General features: G+C 41.1%; 1 protein-coding gene across 1 annotated transcript in view; it reads right to left on the minus strand.

Moving 5' to 3' along the window:
- Nucleotides 1-9,972, minus strand: part of TMEM236 (transmembrane protein 236) — a 47,441-nt gene extending 37,469 nt beyond the window's left edge. The window contains exon 1 of the mRNA XM_053572857.1: nt 9,536-9,972. Within this exon, the coding sequence (XP_053428832.1) occupies nt 9,536-9,792 (257 nt within the window). The 5' untranslated portion in view covers nt 9,793-9,972. The remainder of the gene's footprint in view (nt 1-9,535) is intronic.
- Between the last annotated feature and the right edge of the window lie 12,362 nt (nt 9,973-22,334).

Raw genomic sequence — 22,334 nt, forward strand, 5'->3', positions numbered from 1 at the left:
AAGTTATGAATTGAATAGTGTCCTTTCAAAACAATATTGAAATCCCCCACCCCCAGCACCTCAGAATGTGATCTTATTTGGAAACATGATCTTCACATAGATAAGCATGGAGTGGGCCCCAAGCCAATATGACTAGTGTTCTCACCAAAAAACGGGGCCATTTGGCGGCAGCCTCACACAGAGAGACTTGATGAAACACAGAAAGAAGAATGTAGTGATGAAGGCAGAAATTAGGGTGATGCAGCCACAAGTCAAAGGAAGTCAACAACTGACAAATATTCACCAGATACTAAAAGAAAGTCATAGGACAGATTCCCCCTACATCCCTCAGAAAGAACCAATGCTGCCAACAGACTCAGCCCCCAGAAAGAACAAATTCGTGTTGCGTAAGCCATCCAATTGGTGGTACTCTGTTAGGGCATTTCTAGGAAACTAACACAGATTTTGCTACTGGGAAATGGAATGCTACTGGGACAAAGAGCTCAAAATGGAGAAGTGGCTTTGGAATCAAGTAAGGGGAAGAGGCTGGAAGAGTTTTGAGATGCATGACAGAAAAGGCCTGGATCGCCTTGAGGAGACTGTTAGGAGAAACACAGATATTCAAGGAGCTTCTGGTGAGGGCTCAGAAAGAAAAGATGAGAGGAAAAGCACCTGTCATCTCAGAGAACAGATATGTTGCCATGAACAGAACGCTGCCAGAAATAGGAATGCTAAAGGTGCTTCCGGTGAGGCTTGTGAGGGAACTGGAGGAAAGGTGATCCTTTTCACAAGGTGGCAGCAAATTTGGCTGAATTGTGCTCTGGGGACATCTCTAAGCAAAGTGTTGGAGGTGTGGTCTGTTTTGTCCTTGCTACTATAGTACAATGTGAGCAAAGAGAAGAGGTACCTCGAAGAAAGAATTTTTAAGCAAACAAGGAACTAGAACTTGAAGATTTTGAAAATTCTCAGCCTGTCCGTACTGCAAAAAATGAAAAAGGTTGTGCCTTGAGAATCCAGTCAACCATGTCAGCAGAAACATTGCCGGCTTGAACTGCAGGTGGCAGAAACCGAATAAAAGGAAGAAAGGCTATTGGACTTGTGGGACTCTAGGGGGGAAACAGGCTGATAGAGCTGTTTAGCTGCATACGTGTTATTCCTCAAGAAAGGGGAAGAACAACACTGGCTCAGAGGCTGGAGGAGAGGCCGGCATTCCAACCACAGACCCAGAGGTGCCTTCCTCAAATCCAGAGGGCAGAGCCACCATCCAGGGTTGAGGGGCTGGAGCTGCTATCCTGGTGGGCCCAGAGGATGGAGCATCAAGCCACAGAGGGTTAATTGCAACCCTTAAGATTGACTGGAATTTTCCCTCTGAGGTTGTGCATCTATCTGCCTGGGACCCAGGAATACTTTTACCCTTCCAATTTCTCCCAGGTAATGTCCATTCTGTGCCACCACTGTATTTGGGAAGCAAGTAACTTTCTGTCTGATTTCAAGTGTTCACAGGTAGAGAAGAATTTTGCCCCAAGATGAGTTGTATCCCACTTCTCACACATAATTGATTTGAGTGCTTTAGATGGTGAGTTTGGGGACTTTGAGGTGATGATATTTAGATGAGATTTTGGACTTAAGGGTTGGTGCTGGCACGATTAAGACTTTTGGAGAAGCTGGAATGAGTGAGTCTATTTTGAATATAGAAAATACATGAATTTTAGGGTGTCAGAGGGTGGAATGCTATGGATTGAATTGCGTCCCCCAAAAAGATATGTTTAAGTCCCAATCCTCAGTACCTTAAATCGCAACCTTATTTGTAAACAAGGTCTTTATAGATGTAATCAAGTGAAAGTGGAGTGCTAGGGTAGAGCCTAGTCCAATGTGACCAGTGTCCTTTTAAAGGGGGAAAGTTTGGACACAGACATGACAATAGGAAGACCCTGAGAGGACGTACAGGGAGAAGAACCCTGTGTGAAGATGAAGGCAGAGCTCAGGGCGATGCTAACAAGCCAAGAAACACCAAAGATTGCCAGGAAAGCACTGGACACCAGGAGAGAGGCATGGAACAAAATCTCCCACACACCTCTCAGAGGGAACCCTTTCTGTGTCACCTTGCTCTCAGACTGTTAACCACCAGAACTTTCAGACATTTGAGAATTTGTAACAAATTTATCTTGTTTAAGCCACCTAGTTTGCAATGCTTAGTTATGGCAATCCTAGGAAGTTAACACAGTAAAGGAATTTATAATGGGATATCATGGACACTTCTTTGAGGGTCTACTCCTGCAGAAATTAATGCAAGGGTGCAACCATAGTACAGAGTGGCTGCAAAGAAGGACTTATGGGCAGGGTGTAATTTCCAAATGAAAGACTGAGTTAGTAGCCAGACTTGGTGGAACACACCTGCGGTCTCAGCTACTTGGGAGCTGAGGCAAGAGGATTGCTTGAACCCAGGAGTTTGAGGTTTCAGTGAACTATGATTATGCCACAGTACACCAGCCTGGATGACAAAGTGAGACCCTGTCTGAGAAGGAAGAAAGGAAGGAGGGAAAGGAAAAGAAAGAGGAAAGGAAGGAAGGAAGGGAGGGTTAAGGTCCTACCAATAGACCTCTATGTGCCCGGTAATAAATTGGCAATGAAAAGGATTCTCCTAGGAGTGGGGCCCATGAAGACAGAACTGAGCTAGGCCACGCTGGGTTAAATATTTCTCATTGTGCAGTGAGCATTCTGGCCCTGAGATTTCTCACAAAGAAAACATGGTAGGTGGAAAGGATCAGCTAATAACTTGGAAAACGACTCTAGGCTCAGTACAAAGATTCTCCTTTATCTAACCATTAAGTCAAAGTGTCCCTGCCTGTCTTTCCAGGCTGCCCATCATCTGGCCTTCTCTCTCCAACAGAGAGTAACACTCCCACTCTGCACCAAGCCTTAGTGAGCTCGTACCACCTGCCAAGAACTGTAGGAAAACATTTTATATCCATCACTCAAACCCTATGACAACCCTGTGAGAGAGGTATCACCCCTACTTCACAGATGAGGAAACTGGTGTTGAAGGTTTAATTAACTTGCCAAGGACCCGCCACTTAGGAGGTGAGAGGTAAGTTCTAATCCAGGCCTTTCTAGCTCCAGAACTCCTGTCCTGACCTGGTAGCTCCCTGTGGTGCTGCCCAGCCCACTTCTCTCTACTTGCTGCCTTCTAAGCAAGTGGGTCTTCTCCCTCCCCCTAAAGAATTCATGCTTACTCCTACATCAACTTCTTTTTCTTGCTCATGCCCCTTCTCTGGAGTGTCTTCTCAGCCCAAGTTTCCAAGCTCAGCTCAAAGAATGCCGTCTTCAAGAGATTTTCTCCAACGGCTCCAAAGCACAGTATTCTCTTAATAAACCCGAGTCCATAAACCCATGTATTGAAAACCTGCTGGGTGTGAGACACCATAGTGGGCTGGCAGGGTGGGGACGGAAAGGATGAATCTAAAAGGACACCTGCTCTACTGTCAAAATGAAGTTGTTTTTTTGTCTCCTGGAAAGGAGAACTTTACTTCCTCTAAAGGGTTAAAGCCTGATGGGAAGTGTAACCTCTTGGCAAAGACCAGAAACAGGCACTTCCCCAGAATTACATTCTGATGACTCTCTCCTCTGGGCCCCATAAAGTGCAGTGATTTATGATTTATATTACTTTTTAGCTTTTTATGAATAAATAACTGTGCAGTCTCCATGGCAGTTTGCAAACTCCCTGAGGAAGGGGGTAATACCTGAGGAAGGAGGTGTTCCCCTGCAATAATTTGCAGACATGGCTAGCTGGAATGAAGGCTTCCTGTAGGGAGGTAGTTTGGGGAAGTAGAGGTCAGAGGAGATGGTCTTGAATATCAGGCCAAGTCCTAGGATATAAACGGCAGTGCACCTGGTATCTGTGTGGGGAGAGGTCTTCCAGGCAGTCAATCATCACCCAATAAACATTTATGAGAAGAGGAATTGAAGTGATCGCAAACGGGAACTGTAAAGAAATCCAAATAGGTAAAGTTATACCTATTTAAACAAACCCTTGGCACCGGCTGATGGATCGCTACTAACCTAGAGGATTTCTAGGAAAGCTAGGAGTTTCAGTTAATATCACCTTGTTAGGACAGAGATGCCAAAGCTGCAGTGAAAGCCAATGGCATGAAGTTAGTGGCTGCATCTGCAGAATATCCAGGTATCAGTGACATATCCTACCCCGGCACTAAAATGACAGTCATCATCCCAAGGAGAATTTCAAAAGAGAAAAAGTCCAGAAACCATGGGGCAAGAAGGACCAATGGACTTCTGCACACTGGAGCAGAAAACACTTGATTGAGAGAAGGTGTGGTTGAGGTGGCAGAGTGAAGCAGCTGCCCTCGGATGTTCAGAAAGCTTTAATGCAGAGTCAGTAAGCTCAGTCAAGTCACCCCTGCTGCCACAGTTTTGGGAGTCATTATCATTCACATGGCAGTTTATATCATGAGAGCGGGTGAGAGCGCTTAAAAAGAATTGGGAAGGTGGCCAGGCAAGCTGGCTCATGCCTGTAATCCCAGCACTCTGAAGGGCTGTGGTAGATGGAATGCTTGAGCTCATCAAGAGTTTGAGACCAGCCGGAGCAAGAGCAAGACCCCATCTCTACTAAAAATTGAAATACTAGCCAGGCATTGGGAGGGGTGCCTGTAATTCTAGTTACTTGGGAGGCTGAGGCGAGAGGATCGCTTGAGCCAAGAGTTTGAGGTTGCTGTGAACTATAATGCTATGGCTATATCCAGGGTGATAGAGTGTGATTCTGTCTCAAAAAAAGAAAAGAAAAAGAAAGAAAAGAAAAGAAAAAGAATCAGAAGTCATGGTCAAATTCACAGGGTTATAAAGAGAAGGCAGAGGAGGTGAAGTCTATAAAGAGGATGGGAAGGAGAGCCACACGGTGGGAGGTTTTATGTTCTTATGTCCACGCAAAGAAATAAAGAAAACTGTTCTAATCATGAGAGCCACAGAAGGCAGTGAGTTCCCTGCAAAATCAGAGGTGAACTGATTTTATCCATCCATGTGGTGGAAAATAGCATCGTAGGTAAACTCTAAGATTTCTTCCAACTTTAGGATTCCGTGGAATAATGTCAACATTTGATTCTACAAGCAAGAGGAAGAAGAGATTTTTAAGGGATGCATCTTAGAAACCTTTTCTAAGAAGAGTAATAGGATCCACCCATGAGGACTGGTAGGGAAAGTAGGGAGAGAACGCTGGTGGGTGAAGGCTGCCAGAGCCCGAGCATCAGTTAACAAAAAGTTCTTCACTTTCCCCTGGACAAAAGGTCTCACACTGGACCTGAATAGATGAAAATATGGGCTGACTATGCCAGAAACTCAGTGCACGATGGCCCTGGAAATGAGGGCCTAATCGGGATAAGGAAAACAGTCATGGAAAACAAAGAGCTGGAAAGGGGAGAATGAATGGAATGTGGTGACTTATTGCAGCGGGGTAAATACACTCGCTCGCGTGTGCTGATGCACTGGGTATCCTGGGGCAAGGCAGAGGAAGCTGCGGCCAAGTACCATCAGAGTACTAACCCAGAACATACAAGAAGATGACAGACCCCCCCGGCAGGAGGGGGTAACTGCTAAGCCAGTGTTAGGTTAATAGTATCTTAGCAGTGACATCTCAGAGGTGCTGGGTGAGCTCTGCTTCCCTCAGGTGAGCCCGTCTGTCCAGCTGTGCACAGATGTTGCTGTGCCACATATTTCACTTGCGTGTGCTACTGCAGAGCAGTAAGGTGCTCAAGAGACCAGGGTCTGCAGACAGACGCCCTTGAGGCAGTCTTGACTATCACTGACCGTGTGATCTTTTAACTCCTGTGCTTCAGTTTCCTCATTTGTAAAGTGGAAACTATAATTGCCTTCTATGGAAAGATTGGAAAACTAACTGAAACATTACACACAGTGTGTCTAGAATTAGGGTTGGGACACAGGAATCGCTCAATAATTATTTGCTCTTATTTTGCTACAACGATTACTACAACCGCTGCTGTGACTGCTGATGCCACCGCTACTTGAAACAGAGCAACAGCAGAATCTCATCAAATATATGAAAGACTTAAGCAGGGTAAAATGTAGCCCCAAATATTGGGGTCTGTCAAAAGTGATGCTGCCCAGGATTCCAAGGCATGGCACAGCCTGAAGTAATTGTACCCTGAAGGACTCAAAAAGATTTCAGAAATAGAGCTCTGGATCCCAAGACAGTGAAGGAACAGCCACGAACACTCTAGGATTTTCCTGCCCTGATAAGCCTTCTCTCTGGGGACCTAGTCTGGGTCCAGGGTGCAATGGAGCTCAATGATTTCACCATTTATAGGTATTTCAAGAAAGGATCTTTCTTATTTACTGGAGTACACAGTTTTGAGAGTATATAAATAGCTTTCCTTCATTCTGCCACCCACCAAATACCTCCTTTACTATAAAGTATGACAGGTATCCCTAGAAAGGAACAATAATTATAAAAGAATGAGGAAGCGTAAACTGGTTCACGCCTGCAATCCTAACACTCTGTGAGGCCAAAGTAAATGGACTGCTTGAGCTCAGAAGTTGGGAGACCAGCCTGAGCAAAAGTGAGACCCTGTCTCTACTAAAAATAGAAAAACTAGCTGGGTGTTGTGGTGGTTGCCTGTAATCCCAGCTACCTGGGAGGCTGAGGCAAGAGAATCACTTGAGCCCAGGAGTTTGAGGTTGTTCTGAGCTATGACACCATAGCATCTACCCAGGGTGACAGAGGGAGACTCTGTCTAAAAGAAAAAAAATCACTGTGTAAATGCAAAATACTTTATAAATATCATAAATAATGTTATCATTATAGGGGCCCTCATTATACTCATAGGAGAGATCTGTAAAATTCTCCACAGTCAAGGAGTATCACTGAAAGCTTATTATAGGTTTCTTCTGTTTTACCAGTTTTATCCTCACATCTACCATTCTTGACTCCAAGGAAGAAATTCAGTTGTCCCTGTTTTGCTCAAAAAAACTATGGCTCAAAGAATTTAAGTAACTCACACACGGTCCCCCGGTCTATGTCAAAGCTAGAATTTGAATCCAGGTCTGGACTCTCTTAGGTGAACTCCTGGGGCACACACTTTGCTGATGACTTGGTCTCTCCTGAAGAGCAGCCTTGGGCGAGCGACGCCAGCTCCGACCTTCAGGGAAGCTCTCAAACAGTTTTGACAACATTAAATCTGTGAATGTTCAGGATCTATGAAATTTTACGTAAACAACTATTTAATTCTTCTTCAAACATAATTCATACTTTCAATTTCCACTTTCTACAGTATCAACTATCTTTGCATGATCTAAATGAAGATGACATATATTATAGTACCCAAATGCACATCTTTGGGAATCATATGAAATATGCTAATTCACATCTTTGAGGAAAATATATCCTAATAACGCTAAACGAGTTGCATTTTTTTCTTGAAACACACTTAACATTTGAAATTAGAAAGAACAAAGGAACAGTTGCAAGACATAGAGAAAACAGCGTGAAATCAGACAGATCTGGGCTCACAAATCCCAGCTCTAATTCTTGATTAGTTTTAAAGCTCCTGACAAAGTTAATCACCTCTTTGAGTTTCAGTTTCTTTATCTTAAAACGAGAATGCCAACACCTACATTTTACCGGGATGTTGTAAAGTTTCAATCTCATGGCACAAAGTGTCAAGTTCCTAGAATAGTTTTCAGGAGCTATTTTTTCTCCTCTAAGTAGACAATAACCACATGATAATGTTCACAAATGAAGCCCAGAGGGCAGTTTCAGTTTCACCGAAATTGTAGATAACCTGTTGTCTATCTAAAACTGTATAAAACACTAGTGGCAAGCCACACCCACAAGCAGAAACTGAAGACTGGAAAAGCATTTCCCAAATGAAATCACTGAAAGATGTCACTGCGGTAACATCCCAAGAGATTTTAGCCCTGGGGCGGGGGTGGGGGTGGGGGGGAGGCAACTTAACCCAAACGTGCAAGATGAAATCTGAGCAGACAGGAGGTGAGTGGTTTACCACGTGCACCAGGGACTTCCATAGAAACCAAAGCCTACTTTCTTTAAAAATTTCAATTGCCCCAGGAAATTGGACCTCATCCTTCAAAAAGGTAAGGTTTAGGGCAGTGATTAGAAGTACCCATTACCATATTAGACAGACCACAGACCGAGGTCCAAGTTGACTGACTTAAGAACAGTAATGATAAACTCATGAAAATAAAAGAGATAAAAGAGATGTTTCTGTACCACCTTACATCAGTCCCAGTAGTAAATGATCTGTAAAGAAGCATTTATAGCTTAATAATGACAGTAAGTGATCTGGGAAGGTTTGCTGCCCAGATGACAGAGAGTCCTAAGGATGAGGGGAACTAAAAGACAAAACCCAAGAGCTCTTTCCTGGGCTGTGCTGGGTCAGCTTCCCACTGGGTTCATTCTGTTGTCATTGGACTTTCCACCATGGACAGTCAAAGCAACTCCTAGGGAAATGAGGGAAGTGGAGGGCCTGGCCCAGCCCCGAGTTACCTCTCAGGTGACCTCAAGGTTCTAGGCAAGGTCTGGGGAGCCCCCAAGCCCTACTGGTAAAAGCACTTCCTTGGGGAATTGAAAGTCTCCTGGTAAGATTCTTGGGGCCACATTCAGTATCAATACGGAAACAGAGGTTCACCAACTACACACTTCTGCACCTCAGCATCTTCCTGAAGAGTATAATTAGCTCTACTCCTGTCTATTATTGCCACATCTCTGCCCTTGCTTAGGCTCAAGATCCTAGCTCCTCCCTTTTCAAATGTGTTCTACATTGGTTCACTTTAAAATAAAAGCTCAGTGAGAAAGAAGACTTATCAAAGAAAAATGAAGACATACTGGACGCGTAAGTATCGGATCTGAAGATCCAAAAGGAAAAACACATTAGTGCGGAGATTATTTGTTGTAAATACCTTTATGTGGATCTGTACAGTTACTAGCTATATTGCTAGTTAAATAAACATTAAATCCTGATTTATTTCAAATAGCTCTGCATTATTATTATTGAAGTCCCCCCCACACAGGGATTATAGAATTTACCAACATAATAAAGTATTATTTTTTTTAAGTCTAAGTAAAACAAACAAACAAAAAAAAACAGTTGCTTAAAAAATCTTGGTTGATGGCCAAACTATGCCTCAGACCTGCAAAATGCAACGTAAATATCTAAAAACAGACATTACTTTCAGTTTTACACAAAAGTAAAAATCTATATTATCATCTCACGATTATGATTTGTCTAAGTTAATTCTAATACCTCTGTGCAGCTTAGTGTACAGAGAAATTAGAACCAATGCTTTCTACTTAGGCTAGTGTGAAGCAGTACTAACTCCAGCCTTATCAACACTCAGTAAAAGTGACTGTGGAAAAAGTATCAGAGATACCATAATATCAATGTGTTCACAGCAACCATTAACCTCCCATTATATACAACTTACGCTGTGCTCACAACTTTGTACACATCACATTGAAAAATCTCCCTGAACACATCACGGAGATTCCTTGCTAAAGAGTTCTTGTACTTACCATCCTTTAATTTTTTTGACAAGATGATGTTTCTTGTGTAAGAGAACTTTCACAGGAACCCAAATCACTAGTGTCACCAAAGCCACATAGGCGATAGAACAGGAAACAATCAGCCAGTAATGTGTTTTCTCAGAGACGGTCCTCGTCCCCTGATAGGCGGTGGCAAACTGCTCCATGATCACCAGTGTGGGAACGGAGAAGGCAGCGAACTCCAGGAGCTCAAAAACCAACAGCTTAATCAGCCTCCCAGAAGCCATCCTGAAGACACGCACGGCTGAGTGCCCTGTTCTCCCTCTCCAACTCCAGGTGGCATATGGACATCCAGCTACTGAACTGGGATCAAGTTCCTTGTACTCCAATCGCTAACCAGTGACTTTTTATTCTTTTATTGACCCTCGTATGGTTCAATGATCTTCCAACTTAACAACCATGATCTCTTAAAGAAACAGGGCTGTCGTGGAAGTGATCACTTAATGTATTTGCACATCTATTACTAGAAATTAAATAAACTTCAAAGCATGCCTGGGAGCATTTGTTAAAAACAGAGATCTTTTTAAAAATGTGTTGTTGCTGATTTTAGCACACACACAACAAAAAAACATGTATATAATATTCTACTCTTGCTAAATAGACCTGGTGGAAGAATATAATTTTAGAGTTAAAAGAGTAGTTTTTCCTATTGAAGAAAATCTGGGCAAAGAGAGAGATTCAAATCCTGAATCTTCATCTCAGAAAAATCACCACTCCCTTTTGTGAACTTGAAAAGAAGTTTGGATTCACTTTGTTAACTTGTTAACCAGGATTCTTCCTGACACTTAAAATATTCATTCATCGTTGCCCATTAGTTGACATATAACAGAAATCAACGTCATTTTTATGTTGCTGGTCAGGAAACTGAAATGGTGATATTAGAAATCTGTTATCAGGATTAACACATTAAGAGCTCTCTATAACTAGTCCAAAAGCACATCAAATATTCAAAAGGCAACACCATTCTCCATGAGTATCATTCCCTCCAAAAATGTAAATTTGAGCCCCGGCGGTAAGCATTTTCTAGATGTTAGGGTGCAAGGATGAATGAATGAGAGAGCTTCCTGCCCTGGAAACATTCAGCACAAGCCAGGAAACCAAGCCGTGAGCAACAGAGAACCAAGGTCAGAAGCATAAACTCCATGCAGTGGTAACATACAGAGAACTTCAGCTTTGGGCTGTGGGGAGGGCAGGGCAAGATAAGGACCAGCGAGATGGATCAGGGTGTGAAGCTGTCTGTAACATTTCAGACAGAGGCAAGCAGCCTGATCTGATTGACGCGAGCCTGGTGTGGTGGAGCAGGGAGCAGGAGAAGACAGTGTTAGATAGACCAGTCGGTGTCAGAATGTAAACGTCCCATTGAGGATTTGGGGGAGGGGGGAATGTCTGTGCGCACGGCAGGCTGCAGTGGAAGGCAATGTTTTCTGAACACAGCAGTCCCTCCGTCATTTGGGAAGGAGATTTAGTGCTGAGGTGGAGAAGGACAGAGTGGTGTTACCCTGAGGACAGGGAGGCCGGCGGGAGCCACAGAGGAGTTGGGTGTGAGGGTCGAGTCCTAATAACAGAGAGTGACAAGGAGGGCGTTGACACCCATCCTGTTCCACCGTAAGCTTGCTTCATTAAACAGCCTCCCTGTGCCTGCTGTCATGCTGATGCAGACCAGCACTTCTCTAGGCTTTTATCTCCCAAGTCCTTGTCTGGCTTCCGGGGTACAGCCTGGGAGGCTGGTGGTGGCTCCGAGGATTAACACACATCTGCTGTCCTTCTACCACAAGACAATTGGTCAGGGGGTTCTTCAAGGTATAAGTGACCTTAACTGAACTCAAAGTTTGACGTTTAGCAGGTGTTCCCTACTATGAAAGCAGAGACTCGGAGAGCAGTAACAGGAAGATGAAAGGACAGGGCAGAAACCTACCTGAGGGGCTCTTCTGTTGTCAGTTTTCTCTACTACCCTTGTCACTGGCATTAATTGTCTGTATCATCCCTGAAGAAAATGTCTACTTAAATAATACTAGATGCTAATTCTATAACCTCCTAACCCTGTCTTTAGTCGTGAACAAAAATGTAACATATTCATTACAAAATTTTTAAAAATATTTACAAAATATTCTCTATGTGCTGACCACCTCTTTGTGAAACTTTACAGTGAATATTTTGTAAATAAAGGTACATTCAGCTACAATTTCTCATCTTCCCCATGGATGGGGACTTCATGGGCAAACCTGAGGACACGTGTAGAAGCCAGATAGGGAAGGAATAAAATAGTAGGGTGAGGAACCTGATCCAGAGAGAGAGAGAAAACTGGAATAAATCAACAAAGAAAAACAAGCACAGCAAGGAAGGCCAGTGTCTAAAGTCACCTCAGTTGTTGAACTTTCCAGATCACATACATCCTTAGAAAAGGGAGTCTTTGTTCTTTGCAACAAAAAGAGTTTGAGTATAAGACAGAGGAATAGGGCCCAAATACCGTTCGGGAATAACAGTAGTGTTTGCTTTTTAGTGTTGAAAAACACCAGAAGATTCAGAGGCAAAGATTTAAAAAAACAAATCAAAATAGAGTGAATCCGAGAAGGCTTCTAAGAGGAGGTGAGTTTGAGCCTGTATTGATCCTTCTGACTCAAAGCAGTATCTACACCCTGCTACCACAACCTTCTCTGTATGGTGCAATGACATTTCCACTGAAAAATGTTCTAGGAATGTTCATGGTGTTGTAAATTGGGGTCGGGGAGAGAAGCAAGTTGCAGACACTGTAACAATAACATAACAATGTTATGTTAAACAAGTTATGATTTAATAAAAAATAATTTTAAAAAAATGAGGAGAGAGGACTGTCTGCTATGATCCAAGGCATAGCCTTCAATTATTTCAGAGCCTTCAACCGCATTCTAAGGTGTCATTTGCCTGTGTTTAACAGGACAGGTTGGGAGGCAGGGAAGGTCCCTTTGTGAGGGACAGAGCAACTGGCTAGCTTGGCAATGAAGGATGCCATTGTGCAAATAGTAAGCTACCATGGGAGGAAATCATGCCACACCCCTGACTTGGACACACAGAGATGAAAGAGGGCTTCACCCCACCTACCCTTCTGCTGGAACCCATTTGCTCCAATCCTGATTCCTTTTCCCTTCTACATCCCCTCATGAGTCTGCCAGGCAATCACACTGCTGGTAACTGGGAGGCTATGGAGGGGAACATTTTCAAACCACTTGAATTAAGTTCAATACTGACTCGAGGAATTCTGTGCCTTAGTTTGCTCTTTAATGTTGGGTTTAACAACTTCCTGGTAGGAAACAGATTTGGTTTTCCAAGGCTGGATCCGTGGTGAAAAGACTGTGTCTTGTGGTTAGAATTCACTTCCATGTAGGAGTGTTGATGCAGTGTTTTTTATTTTAGTAAGCAGAAGATATCACTCTGTTCAGGGGAACACCTGTTCCCCACACTTCCAACTGTCACTTCCTTCCTGCAGGCAGGAAGTCAAAAAATTGAAAGTCTCTGAAATTGTTAGTAAGATCATTTGTAATCTCAAGGTTTGTTCATTGTTTGCAGTGTAGGGTCTGTGAGACAGAATGTACAAACTGCCAGGAATGTTCTGGCATATCCGTGACTTGTTTCCTGTGATCACACAGTGTTGATGAGCAAAGGCAGGAGCTGGTGGCAGGGAAACTGCTCTCCGGATCTGCAGAGCACTGGGGGAGGCCTAATTTACTGATTATTTACAAGTTCAAACAGTCACTGATCATCCTAACCAGGTACTACCAAATTCATTGCTAAAGGTGAATTAAGGTCACGCTACCACCTATGTCCCCTTTACCAAGGTTATGCTATCACAGTCCAGACTACACTAAACTTACATTATGGGAGAAAGTATAATTTCGTCTATTAAATAAGTGACTTTATAATAACAAAAACAGCATATTCTTTTTTGTAATTCTTTTGTAACTGTTGACTCTATTATTGAAATTAAAATGTATAGGATACTCCTACTTTTTAAAAAATAATTATTCTACTAAAATTGTCCAGATCTTGAGAGGAAAAAAACAAAATGAATTAAGACTTTCCACTTCCCTACAGAACCATTACACAATTTGTGTGTGTGTGGTAGTATGTAAACAAGAGCTGGGAATTGAAGGGGGTGATATATTAAAGGAAAAAGGAAGTCATTTTGCTCTTTACAACAATTGTCAAATTTGACTTTTCAAGGGTCTACAACAGGCGTCCTCAAACTGCGGCCCACGGGCCACATGAAGCGGTGTAAATTGTATTTGTTCTCGTTTTGTTTTTTACTTCAAAATAAGGTATGTGCAGTGTGCGTAGGAATTTGTTCATAGGTTTTTTTTTAAAACTGTAGTCTGGCCCTCCAACGGTCTGAGGGACAGTGAACTGGCCCTGTTTAAAAAGTTTGGCGCCTGGTCTACAACGATCTGAGTTAGCCTTTCAACACTCTAAAGAGCAAGTTTTAGCAAAAAGAATGTAGATACAACCCTAACAATTAGCATAAATTCATCCCAAATGTGGAAGGATGCTTTAACCCAAACTTCCCAATTCTTCACTGTTGGGAACTTGGTAAACTTTCAGTTCTATAATTTTTCCTTAATTTAAAACATCTTGAAATCACTTAGTCCTGCCCATCATGCTCTCACAAACAAACATAATCATCATCCAGTTCATCTGACGCAAGCAGAGAAGTCTGATTTTGCCAGCGGTTTGCCTGTATGCAGTACTCCCTAACTCCACTGGGTGGAGCAGGTTTTGTTTCATTTTAATCACAATTTTTGAGTTGATAATTTTTAAAAGATATTGTGCATTTGGACCCTTCTAATTATCTTCTGAATTATTTTATTTTTTTTAATTTAGGCTAAAAACTGTGTGTCTTCTGGAAAATAATACATCATCCTGAACGACATAAACGTGGTCCATTTAGTCTGACATTTAATGGGGTAAGTCCCAGCTCGTCTGTTCTCAAAAGCCACACAGTGGCGTGCCCTCTCATTCAGAGTAAAAGCCCTGGGCTTCACCATACTTTCCCAGGCCCCCTCTCTCCCCACACCTTTCTCTCTGACTTTATTTTCTGTTACACTACCTCTCACTGTACTCCTCAACATTCTTCAAACATACCAGGCATTAAAGGCTTTAGGTCCAGACTTCACCTTTCTCTCAACCTAGAAAATTCTCCCCCAGGTATCAAAAAAGCCAATTGCCTTATTTTCTTCAGATCTTTCCTTAAATGGCATTTTCTCAGCAGGACCACTTACCTAAAACTTCAATATCTCCTCCTCCCAATTTGCTGTCCTCTCCCTGCCTTACTTAACACATAACACCATCTAACAAGTTTCTCTTTACATATTATGTTAATTGTGCTTCCCCCAACTGAAATGTAAGTTTCTTGAGGGCTGGAATTTTTACCAATTTTGATCTCTATTATATACTCACACTGAGACTAGCAATGTTTGTTGAATGAATGACTGAAGGAATTCCCCAATGAACTCGTGTACTCTGCTAGCTACCATGCTGTTGCTGACCTACAAAGATGATTAGACACACTCTGCCCCCAGACGCTTTACAATTTGGTCTGAGAGACTGACTGAATCTTAAGTACTTTCAACAGTAGCACAGAGAGACATGTGCCCAGGGCATTATGGGAGCTGAGGAGAGGCATGTGCTCAACCTGGAGGTTCAGGTAAAAAGTTTACAAAATAAAAACAGGCGCATTTATCTGCACTTAAGAAACTAGGGTTAAAAACAAAATTACAACACAATGAGTTTAAAGATCTCATTGGCTTTTATTTGAAACTCATGAATCAAGGCAGCATCCCATTCGGTAAAATAGAATAACTGAGCTCCGGGGTCCAAATCAGAGTAGAGATTGTCTTCACAGGCCAAAAAGGGCTGAAGAAAGCAGAAATTAGGAACAAATAGTAGACTGGCCTTGTAGAAGTTAACTTTCTTTATTAGGGTTAAAACAGAGGGGCTTCTTTATCATGCTGACTTGGGTAAACTCTTCTCATTGGTTACTATAAATCTCCAGGTGTTTTGTTTGTTGTTTTTAAATATTGATCCATCTCAAGGTTTGAGGATATGCTACCTTCAACACGTGACTCCCTTGCTGATTTGGTCTGGTCTGGTCTGCTGGAGGCCTAGTCCAAAATAATGGTCTCCCATCAATTTCATTTACCACGTGTCTAGCTTGATTCTTTTGAAGGTCCTACTAGAAAATACTACTAAATCTGCTACAAAGCACTGAAATAATTGAAGACTGTATCTAATTACAGTTACATGTAGAATGAGCCCTTATCTCCTTATCAGCCTTAACACATCAAATTCCAACCAAGTGCTGTCCTTTCCGATGTATGTTTTATTTCCTTTATTTGCTCATGACCTTCTTTAAGGTAGCAAGAGTATCTTGTGTTGAGGGGGACTCTAAGGCCATCGCCAGTTTCAGTAATTTCCTAGGAGTGCTCATGGAACTCAGCATATCATCTTACTCATGGCTATGTCTTATTATGTTGAAAACAACTCAAAGCAAAGTCAGCAAAAGGAAAAAACGCATGAGGCAAAGTCCACAGGAAAATGGGTACGAGTGTCCAAGGATCCTCTCCCCGTTGAGTCACACAGGACACGTGTGATTCCCCCAGCAATGAGTCACCACAGCACACATGAAATGCTGCCATCCAGAAAAGCGTGTTAGAGACTCAGCACTGGGCGTTTATTGTGGGTGGGTAGTGTAGTCACTCTCTGCCTGGAACACACCAAACTTTCAGACTCCCAGAAGAAAGCAGGTGTTCAGAGTAAACCACATCATTCCTATAAATCGTTTAGGGACAGTGAGCCGCTCTTATCAGTTCTGGGAATGCTGGAAACCCTCCTGAAACCCAAATTTCCAGATGTCTCAGCCAGGAGCCAACCTTGTAAACAGGCTTTTCAAAAGACAGCACTTGGCCTGCCATGTTAACTCCTTCCTATCCACTCGTTCGTGGTTAGCTCCCACTAATGCTCAAAGATTTGTTGAATTTCATGTTCAATTTTTTACCATTGCCAAAATGAGACAATGGGAATTAAAGAAATGAAAATGCCATACATTTAAAGAATTATGGTTATATTTTAGAACTGCATGTATACTTTTGAAAAACTGGCCGCTTCATTTGAGTATGTTTTTTTTTGATCCTCTATAACTTAAGCATGGATAAACCAATTTCAGGTAAACAGCTAGCTAATCATCATCATAAATATAGAAGTAAACAAAATGTAATGGTTTAAATAGCCACCACCACAGCAGTAGTGGCCCAGATAGGACTTCTATTTTTAACATTATTGATGTTTAGGATTTGCCCTATGGTTTTCATATTAATCTATATGACCCTTCTCTTATAATGATCAGAAGACTTTGAACTTCTATCACAGGGCCAATACCAGATTCTTGATAAGATTGATTTATTAGATTAATAACAAACCTATTAGTCTCTATAATTAAAACATTTTGAGTTGACTGGACAACTCTAATTGCTGTTCAGATCCAAGCATGATGGTTAGCAAATGTTTTGGCAAGACTCCGGTGAAGTGTGGGGTGAGCTCCTGCAATGCAAGACAGTCTGTGGCTGTGCTAGGATAGGCCCAAACTATGCTCTGCAAGGAGGCTGTGGAGGAACAGAAGTGACACGTATGCCTTGACAGATCACCGATCTCCTCTGCCATATTTTGTTTTCTGGAAGATGCCAATAACTGCAATATATGAAATCCTGCCTAGAACATTTCCTTAACAGACTCTACTTTGTATTTAAGAACTCATATATGAGGTCGGACAACTAATTTCATAAACTCATCCTAGAAGCAGTGCTACATACCTCACTGCTGAGTATCACTATGGACACCTTTGAGGTGCTCCCCATAGGAAGCTGTGCACTGACGATAGTGCCCAGTCCACCCTTCAAAGCAATTTTTAACTTTCTGGAGTGGCCATCAGAGCTTTCCTTGTATTACCCTTGATGTCCTGAATATCATCAAAATGTCTTCCTTTCAAAATTTCCTTTACTTTCGGGTAAAGAAAAAAGTCCCTGGCGGCCAGGTCAGGTTAGAGTAGGAAGGGTGGTCCAGCAGTTGCTTGTTACCGGCTAATCCTCACAGACACTGCTAGGTGAGGTCCTGCTGGTCCTGATGTAGAAGCCCATTTTTGCACACACCTTTCTGATGCCAAGATTCTCAGTGAAGATTTTCCTGTTTCTCTATCAATATTTACTTAGTCTGCTATGCTTCTCATGGTCAGCTGACGATTTTTATGCACAATTCAACTAATGTTTTCATCAATTCCCCACATGGTGGTAAGTTCACGAACTTAATTGTCAGACCTCAGAGGCTTAAAGAGAACCATATAGGCTCCTTTGGTTTTAAGTTTTTCTTATGTTCAGGAATATAATCTGTAAATCCTCACATCTCCTGGCTCTATCAGTAGAGTGGGGAAAGACTAGGGGAAGCCTTGAAATCTCAACTGGGGAGTTTTAAACTAACCCTGTAGGACACAGATTCTAAGACAGGCAACAGAAAAGGTTCTGAGGAGTCTCTGCAGCCCCTGAAATCACATGTGAAACACTGGGCAGAAGCCTTAGAAGGTGATTATGATCTCAGGGTGTTTGTGAAGCCTTAGACCAAGACGGCTGAGGGGACTCAGCTCAGAGGAGGTTGCCTGGCGCCAGTATTTTCCAGACTAGCAGGACCTGAGGATTAAGGGGAGGGCCTGCACTTGTTAATTATAGGTTTCCAGTCCTATCCCAGATAAACAAAATCAAGGCTCTCCAGGCAGATGACCTGGGAATCTCTATTTTACCAAGTATCCCTCTGATGTATTATATACTTCAGCATCTTTCAGGTCCATGCCAGGTTAAACATTTTATGACTCCAGGATCTTTTATGGGCCTATTTCTATTGCTAAAGGCCTGAAGTACTCTCTATTTCTTAAAGGTTGACAGGAAAATGGTACATCAGGGAGTTACTTCTAATGCTGCTAAAGCTAAAGCTCTGAAGTTCCTTGCATGTAATTTCATTCTCCAGAAAATTTGAACTATTTTGAAAATCTTGACATACATTATAATTCATTGCTTCAATCTCTAGCCGTAAATTAAGACATAAAGGCAACAGCAAACCCAGGTATAGTATGTCAAAAATGATCTCTAATAGGTTCAAAACACATCCGTCCTTCAATTTCTGCAGAGATATGCCAATTGCTTTCCTTTGATTGTTAACAAAACCTAGAATATTCTACATTTTAAGTAAACCAAAAGTCTAAAAATCAGCGTTTTCCAGATATCATGGGAAAACAATGAATCAGAAATTGACTGCCCTAATAAAAGTTCTTTCTCAAATAACCTGTCTGAAGCCTAGACAATCTTCAGTTAAGTGTTTTAGATTTTTTAAGATTCAATCTCAGCAGCACCACCTACTGATAATTTAAATTCAGTACTTTAAGTAAATCCTCAGCAGTACACGCATATCAAACAATTCACTAGAAAACACCTAGAACATGTTTAGGTTTTCATAATGTGTACGATGATGTAATTACTAGAAGGGAAATGTAGTATTTATGTAGGGGTGAGTCAAACTGCATTCAATTACCACGTGTCTCTGCCATGTTGGCTCCTACCCCAGTGAGTCCCCATGACTCTGTACCCCAGCAGGGTTCAGCCCATAAGAGGACTGGCAGGCGGTCTGGGGGCAGCAGAAGCAGCTTGTTCCCCTTTCCCACCTGCTGTGCCGGTCACAGCTCTGGGTCAGTCTGTCTCCTCCGCAGGCACAGCTCTCTCGGGACCACACGTGCTCTCGGCCTGGGTGTGGTGACAGCTGCCGGTGCCTCAGCATCCCCTCGCTTGTTCCCTTCAGAAGCAGTTCTCTCATGAAAGTCTGTCCAGTTAAAGCTACTGGACGTGATTCTGCCTCCTCCAGCTCTTGGAATAAATATCTAGAAACAAATGGGTTCTGAATAGCATTTGATTAATAAGCCACGAATAGATAAAAGAATACTGAGAAATATCACTTTCAAAAGACATTAAACATAGTCATTTAGATCATCCTATTCAATTTTTATATTTACCGCTTGGTCAAAAACGGGAACTAGCGCTTTAAATTTCAAAATGTTTACTTTTGCCAAAAATTACAAAAACCTACACACAGCTCCGTTAGCTGTCAATATCTCCATCTTCATTCATTATGTTTGAAAAAATTTCCCTGAACATTTTGAATTGTAACATACATAAAGCATTCATTTAGTAAAACGAACGCTTACTTGATTTTAATTTTCCCTACTCAAAGCATAAACAAAACCATGTTTCAATAAATATCCTTCAGGAAATGAAAATGTGGGGGCATTTTCTGCCCATCAAATAAAGTCAGCCATAGTTAAATGTCTACAAGTCCTGGCTGAAAATTAAAATGAAATAAAAAGGGTTAGGGGACTAGGGTACTTGCTCCCACCATGCTGAAGACTCAATTATTCTTTTCTAAATACATGAAAGGCATATAGAAACGCAGAAACACTCTGTAGTTTAATGGAGTAAGTGAAAGCACATCATTTAACTTGTAGCCCTAATGTAATTCTATTTCAGCTACTAGATCTCTCCACATCAAATGGATATTTAACTTAACCTGAAGAAAGTCCATTGGACTACACATCCCTTCATCGTGTACACTAATACATGGCAACCATACAAATGAAATGAGACTGGCCTGATGTTTTGATATTGAAGTATTTCACTAAGAACTATTAGTTATCCAAATTGTTTTTGTAAGCAAGAAAAAGGTTATTAGGGGTATAAACATACCTATTTACCTCAAGAATTATTTTTGTAAAACCCAACCACAACTACATTCCCTCCTGAGACCACTCTTTAAAAAATTAGCAAGAGACCAAAAAAAGAATTCTAAAAGGCACCTGTTTACAAATGGAGGCTACAATACAATCAGTGATAAACAAACAGAAACTTTGGTCTCTCCCAGTCTATGAAAAAAAACTATCTAGTTAACTTAATATTTGAAATAGCCCTAATTAACTTCATTAGATTCCATTAAATAATATAGTTTATGAAAGCTTCTTTTAAATGCCAGCAGGGTATTTAATCTTCTCAAGTGCATGCAGGAAAATTAAAAACAAATATAATTTATTCTTGGAATTATTTTATAAAACAATGTAACATAATGAATACATACAATTGACAACACAAGAAAAAAGTTAATTTAAAAATTAACCTTTCTTGAATTTAAGGGTTACTTTAATATTTATTAACATTAATAACTTATAACTAAATAGTATACAATGGCATAGGCCTAATATTTGTGATGCAAATAGTTGTCGTTGATTTTATGCCTTATTTGGAATACTAGAAAAAGACAATCTGGGCCAGTACCAAAAATGAAAACTACGAGTTTTCAAAGTACTCTAGCATTTCAGCAATCTCCTTACTTAATAAACAAAATAGCTAAACAACAGCAAGTGTGGTATATTCAGGTCATGAAGACCAAGAGTACTACTTTGCTTACAAGAACATTAAGAACAGTAAAATTTCACGTAGTCTGGTGCCACATATCACCCTTAATTTGAAGCACTATGCAAATACGGTATATGCCCCAGACCCATAACTATTTTTTTATTTTTTTCAAATCAGCACCAATGAAAATGAAGGTACTATTAACAAAGCACTTCTTCCCAAAGTACAGTTGATCCTAGAAGGGTCACTCCAACACAAGAAAAAGGCTCACCAGTTTATTCACGGAAATAACGTGCCCCAAATCTATTTGTAAATTATGTCTATGTGTTAGAAATCACGTCCACAAGTTTCAGTATCTAGTGTCCAGTCTACCTTCTTTCCTCTTTTAAGATGCTAGAGGGCAATTTCAGTGTCATAGGAAAGTTATTCAGGCTGAACAGAAGGGATACTAAGGTAGACAGAGACAGAAGGTGGAACAGAAAATTTCTGCAAACTAAGAATCGTGTAGTTACACTAGCCCTACAATTTATTAGTGAGTACTAGATGGTCCACAGAGAATCACGGAGCTGCCCAAGATCACATACTGACCAAGGTAATTCTTTTGACAAAAGATACATCTGAGTTAAAATCTAGTCCGCTGAATTCCTAGGGATATGAACAGAAATTTCCACTTACTAGCAGAACAGACCAGTCAATTCCTACAACTTAATTTAGTTCTTATTCTTATCTTCAACCCCAAATACCGTCACCACCATCCAGTGGTGGTGGAAATCCATGTTGTCACAAACTATGATACATAATACAAAGCAAATTAATGAAATCATTTTGTCATGTGCCATTTTCTGGACATGAACTTGATACAACTGCATTTTTAGCAACTCCAATAGACTGTTATCATTACATTTTTAAATTACAGAATTACTTACATTGAACCCTTCCAAGCTGTTTTGGAGAAATAAATTCCAAAATAGTAAACAGATATGTTTCTTTTGTGTTTTTCGTTTGGAGAAAAAAAACCCGTTATCACATGAATGTTTTACATAAATTTTCCTGTTTGACATCTTATTTGGCTAGCATACAATATTGCATGTAATTAATTTAACAAAAAACATTCTTAATTGTTGGTATACCAGATCTTTTTTTTTTTTATTGTTTTATTTATTTATTTATTTTTGAGACAGAGCCTCAAGCTGTCGCCCCCAGATCTCTTTTAAAAGTAACAAGGTAGGTATATTAACAGTATTAGTTAAGAAAACTCAAATACCCTGCCACAAAACAATGAAATTATACACATTTATTCTACTTTT

Source organism: Nycticebus coucang, chromosome 20 (genome assembly GCF_027406575.1).
Source record: "Nycticebus coucang isolate mNycCou1 chromosome 20, mNycCou1.pri, whole genome shotgun sequence".
Taxonomy (NCBI): domain Eukaryota; kingdom Metazoa; phylum Chordata; class Mammalia; order Primates; family Lorisidae; genus Nycticebus; species Nycticebus coucang.